Source organism: Podarcis melisellensis, assembly GCF_964234715.1.
Source record: "Podarcis melisellensis genome assembly, chromosome: 2".
Classification (NCBI taxonomy): Eukaryota; Metazoa; Chordata; class Lepidosauria; order Squamata; family Lacertidae; genus Podarcis; species Podarcis melisellensis.
In genome coordinates, this window is record NC_138529.1 from 74,569,305 (window position 1) to 74,575,304 (window position 6,000).

Sequence of the window (6,000 nt, forward strand, 5' to 3'; positions counted from 1 at the left end):
GCTGACATCTTCAAGTGATGCCTCGTTTTGAAATCTCTGCCATGTTCACCAGATCTGAAGACTGTACTAAGCGGGCTACAGTTTCATAAGCCGCACTCAAGTCTCCTATTAGCTATCATCTAAGAGTCGGTTTGAAAGCTATTCTGCAGCATTTTATATTTAGCAACATTTTCTGAAACTGCAAGTTAGCTATTTATTAATGTCCTGTTTTACAGAATGAAGTAGTTATGCAAATAATATGAAGGAAGTTTTTTTTTATCTACAAGTATCAGTCCTGTGAGTGGGAGGGCTGCTAACTTGAACTTAAATAGAGCTGTATTGTGTGCTTCTACAGAAGCTTTGTCTAAATTTTTCATGATGAGAAATGGCAGTTGACTGTGCCTTGGCAATGGTTGCTGCTCTTGGGAATTCAGCTGCCAACAAGGAAAGAATTTCTTGATGTCATATGAAACACAGACTTTCATGATATCATTACTGGCCAGTAACAGCTATTGGCAGCCTTTCACTTTAGTACAATGCTAAATGCAAACTGCTAGAGATTGGGGCTGTTGCAGAGTTAATTGCTGGATATAAACTTGCACATGAATAAAACAGTTTAAAGGGAAGAAGCACATTGTTTTTAGATGTGTTATGCATATGTACATGCCTGTGTTTGTGTGTGTGTTGCACCAGGCAACATTTTAGAAAAGCTGCTCTATCCTATTTGAGAATGTATTTTCAAGGATAATGCCTGACACTTTTATTAAAAATAAGTACTTATAAAAATAAGGCATTGCTCAATTAATGAGAGCACCTTTTTAACTAATCAGAAAGCTTTTAATTAATCTCAGCAATGAGTTGACTGGATGTTGCAGCCATTCTAAAAAGGAAAAGTTGTCAAAAGTGGGTAGGGAAATACTGTTTCTTCCACCCTCCTGTACATATTTCAGTACGGAATTATCAAGCTTCATTAAGACGCAGTATTTTAAACTTTTGAAAGTTTTTGTTGATTGCATGCATCCTTAATTCTCTGCTACTGGCTTCTTGGCAGTAAGTTTTTTGGAAGTGTGCTTTAAGTTTATTGGCAACTGGTTCTTATGGCTGCTGTCTAAGACCAGAGTGCAAATGATGAACACATGTCTGTAGGATAGAACCCAGACTATAGCTGGAGCTTTGCTTGTTGACTCTTTTGCAGCATTTACCCCTCCGGTTAAAGCTATAATTAATTGCACAATGCAATGAACTATTCTCAATGTGGCTTGATAATGGATCTGTGTAAATTAAAACAAATGGTTTATGCACCATGGGCAAATAAAAAATAATAAAACTCAATATTTCTGTGTTGGATGCAAACGTGATAAATAACACAACTTGTTGAATCATTTAGAAGTGAAGGCCTTTGTTGCCAATGCAAAATTTCATTGTGCCCCGGGGTAGACACATTAAGGATTCTACATAGCGCCTCCACCTCAAAAGCCTCAATTTTCATTTTCTCATGGATTTATTTTAATTCATGCTTTTGACAGCATTGGAGCCCTTCTTCTGCCTTAGTTTTCATTTAAAAAATTTTTGGGAAAATTGTTTGTTTACTTATCTGCCAACTTCAGTATCTTCTCCACTCTGGCAGACATGCCATTAACTATTTATTAATGCTGAAAGTATCCTATGAGGTTGAAAGCAAATATCTTTAAGTGGATGAAATTGCTAAGTCATTGGGGTGCTTTTGTCCAATTTGAATGGTTGTGCTGATTAGTTTTATTTTTTTCACACAGAGACCTCAAACTAGACAATGTGATGCTTGATAAAGAAGGTCACATCAAAATTGCTGATTTTGGGATGTGCAAAGAGAATGTGTTTGGTGAGAACAAGGCGACAACTTTCTGCGGTACTCCAGACTACATAGCGCCTGAAGTAAGGAACATACATGTGTAACATACCAGCTCTTGAAATAGCCATTTAGAATTCATTAAGTCCACAATTAACTTGTGTGCATTCAACTTTACACACTTGGCAAATATTATTATTAATAATTTTTTTAAAGGGGGTTGGCATCTGGGGGGAAAGACTGGCTATCTCATTCGCCATTGCACCCAGAATGTTTTGACTATACATGATTTGGATTTAGGCGCATGGAACATAACCCACATGTAAGTTGTGGGCTTACTGAATATTATAATTAATAAATAGTGTTTCATGTTATCTCCTAAGGAAGGGGTTGCTAATCTTTGATCCTTCTGATATTACTGAATTCCTATTATCCCTGACCATTGGCCAGACTGGCTGGGGCTGATGGGAGATGGAATCCAACATCTGGAAGTTCACAGATTTCCCACCCCTGCTCTAAATAAAGCCTAGTTAGACATTGCATAGGGAACCCAGTATGAGAGGGAATGACCATACCCTGGGTAGAAAATTACACCTGAGCCATCTATATGCTGACTTTATTTATTCCTAGGTTCTTCAAGCTCACAGTTTGTACCACAGTTGAAATAGTTGTACGTATTATGGGTTCAGGCCAGAACGTTCAGTACAGGTAAACTTGTTCAACCCAATTGGATGTTACTATTTGCCACAACATGGTGGGCAAAAACATGACAGCCCACATCTCATTCCCTGTCAGAGGTAAACTCAAAAGTAAATAGTTTAACGTTGAGTCCCAATGCAGCCAATGAATCAAAGGTGATTCATGCTGATAAAAGGACTGAGAATGTGATAAAAGGACTGAGAGAGAAAAATTGCTTTAAAATGTGAAAAGCCGAAATCCTGATTTGTACAACTCTTGAGGAGTTAGGAAAGCTTCCCACTGCATTTTACATTGTTGTTTTCTTGTATCGACAACAGATTCTGCAAGGCCTAAAATACACGTTTTCTGTGGACTGGTGGTCGTTTGGAGTCTTGCTGTATGAGATGCTTATTGGACAATCTCCTTTCCATGGTGATGATGAGGATGAGTTATTTGAGTCAATCCGTGTGGACACACCTCACTACCCTCGCTGGATTACCAAGGAATCTAAGGATATATTAGAGAAGGTATACACTTGTTAAGGCTGAATCATTTTTCTGTTTGGGAAGATGGAAAGGGGCCTGGAGAATATCTTAAGCTAGTAATAGATCTTTAGTGCCCTGCATTCCAGGCAAAGATTTTTGTGAAATAATCAGTAATTATATAACCAGCTACAGGACTGGAGGGTCTTGTTGCATTGTCACATGCAGCCTAGTGATAATATGCCCCCTTGTTGCAGATTATGTTGTATACACAACAACTGGGCATACATACCACCCCTTCTCCCCATCCAAAGCAGCTTTTGCAGCTGCCAGCAATAGTGACTAGAACTGGCCACAATGGCTGCCCTAGATCAATTCCATTGAGTCCAGCGTCTTATTTTTCTGAACAGCAGCTAAAGTCATAGTTTCTATCAGAAATGTGTTCTGCAGGCCAAGTAACTGAAGCTGGATGTGCATTATATTTTGTAGTTGTTTGAAAGGGATCCAACAAGACGACTGGGAATAACTGGAAACATCAGAGATCATTCTTTCTTCAAAGCGATTAATTGGACAGCACTTGAGAAGAGGGAAGTGGAACCGCCCTTCAAACCCAAAGTGGTACGTATCCTTTTGAATCTAGCCAAGTATAAAACTGTGATGCTTTTTCCAAAAAAAAATATTAAGTTTTCCACAATTATACCACATAACCAAACAGAGAACACAATATTTAAAAATATAACAATAAACAATATTTACTTGTTGCGCCAAGCAGTGGCCCTTCCCCTATGGGTAATGCTGCTCACTGTTATATTTTTAAAAGTGATTTCTTTTCGGTTTTAAGTAAATCAGTGCAGGGTTGGTTTTTTTTAAGGTAAAGGGAAGGATTTGGGTCTGGAAGGTATCTGGAATTGAAGCTGGAACCTTGTGTATGCTGATTTGTGCTCTGCCCTCAATATGTGGTTGATCCTATTTCTTACTGGTAGCAAATTGTGGCTAGATGGCAGATATGCATGACTTTCTGGATTCAAGTATTACTAGACATTACAGGTGATTGTTTGATAAAACAATCTCCACCTGTTGTGTGATAAATTCCTACTTATTACTTGCTGGAGCAGTGCAGCCAACCAAACTCATGCTGCAGTTGTTTGTCTGAGCTTGTTAAAATGAAATGGGACTCCTACTGAGCAAGGGCAAGATGGATTGAAGTCACTTTGACTAATTTTTTTCTTTCTTTCGGTCCTTTTCTTCTCTTCTGTACAGAAATCAGCAAGTGACTACAGCAATTTTGACAGAGAATTTTTGAGTGAGAAGCCACGGCTATCATACAGTGACAAAAACTTAATAGACTCTATGGATCAATCTGCATTTGCTGGGTTCTCTTTTACCAACCCTAAATTTGAACACATTTTAGAGAAATAGTTTATCAGCACAGAGGAACTTTCAGGTACTGCTGTAATGGAAGTTTTCGAGCACTCCATGTGAAATGTGATCAAAGGATACCGTCGTCTCTTTCCTTTCATTCCGAACAACACTCAATAGCGACTAATTGTGCTCATTCTGGCGGTAGCTTCATTGTGCATGGCTGAGTTTAAGTATCCTTGTGAATCATATGTAAATGACTTGCTCTGCAGTAGGGAAAATGTAAATTGTGTACGTGGTTACTTGAATGTAGTTATCCGTTTGGGGGGGGGAAATTATGTATATGCTGTATATTTTGCTCAAGAGGTGAAAGAGGTTATCGAAGGGTACTACCCTTCAAATAAAATGAAATGGCTAGGCAGTTTTTAACGTCCATCAAACTAAATAATTTGAGTTGATTCTGAGCTTCAAATATTGCTATTTTTAATTAATAAAAAGTGGCATCAATTGATTATGGTGCTTCTCAGGTCCTCAATCCAGCAAGTTTACAGCCTTTTAAGTTGTTCTTGCTTTGCTGTTCATGGATGAAGCCCAATCTAAAAGACAGTGAAAGTAGTCTTTTTTTAATTTAAAAACATGTGGGCCTTTCCTTATTAGACTACAGCTACCACAGGCCCCCCTATCTGCAACCCAGTGAGTGAGGAAGTGAAGTGCTAGAGAACAAAGCTGCGTGTATGTGTGCCATTTAGTCCCCCGCCCCCTTTGAGGATGCTGTCCTGTCCTCATTGTTGGAAGACAAATAGAACTCTCAACTTAGTTGTGTAAGTGGGGGAGGAGGTGCCATCTTTTATTTTTCCAGGTATCAATCTGTATTGGGCACACAGTGAGGTAGAATGCAGTTGGACATGCATGAGACCGGGCAACACACCTTTAATGAAGGATGGTGGGCAGGTCTCATTTCAAAGAACCTGCCGTTAAAGACCTGTGTGGTTTGGGTCTAACTTTGGTCTCGTTGCCAGCCAATATAGGTCTAGTCAAGCCTCAGCACGCTTGAGAAGATGAAGGCTAGTTCCCGTAGGAGTTATTTAAATACACAGTATGTGATCACTAATCATTGCTACCTTGTATCTTGATCCAGATAACAGATTTTTAGGCTAGGCAGAAACACCCTACAACATGTACAGCATGTTGAAACTGTGGGGTGGGTGGGATGTGGGGTAACAGGGAAGGAATGCTGTCAAACCGATGTATTGTTGAAAAACTTAGAAGGCTAAATAAAAATACATCTATTATCTGAAACGTTGCCCTTCCTCTTTTACCCTCTGAAAGCGAATGGCCTGGACACTAACCCACAAAGCAGGCTCTTTTAAGCACAAGCCACCACTGACTTTGAGGATATTCTTGCTAGCCTGCAGGGGCCCTAGCTGCCAAGTATTCCTACTTCCCCCACTCCACTACCATAAATATTGCCTTCCCTGCAATGGCTTCCCCTGAGGCCTAAAATGGATGTCCCTTGGAATTAATCCTCAGGGTGTCGATGCCAGAGCAACACTCCCTTTTTAGCTCTAATGCCAACAGTGTTCTGGCATTGGTTCAGCCCTAGGCTTTGGAGGCACCAACATTAGAGCTCTGGTATCCATTAAAAGGGCTATGGTCCCCTGGGATGCTCTCTCAGGG

At 39.7% G+C, this 6,000-nt stretch overlaps 1 protein-coding gene across 2 annotated transcripts in view; it reads left to right on the forward strand.

Moving 5' to 3' along the window:
* The window catches only part of PRKCD (protein kinase C delta), a 52,749-nt gene extending 47,621 nt beyond the window's left edge, over positions 1–5,128 (forward strand). For both annotated transcript variants that reach the window (XM_081901202.1, XM_081901203.1), the window contains exons 15-18: positions 1,752–1,890; positions 2,821–3,009; positions 3,454–3,582; positions 4,225–5,128. In XM_081901202.1, the coding sequence (XP_081757328.1) occupies positions 1,752–1,890; positions 2,821–3,009; positions 3,454–3,582; positions 4,225–4,383 (616 nt within the window). In that variant the 3' untranslated portion in view covers positions 4,384–5,128. The remainder of the gene's footprint in view (positions 1–1,751; positions 1,891–2,820; positions 3,010–3,453; positions 3,583–4,224) is intronic.
* Positions 5,129–6,000: the final 872 nt, after the last annotated feature.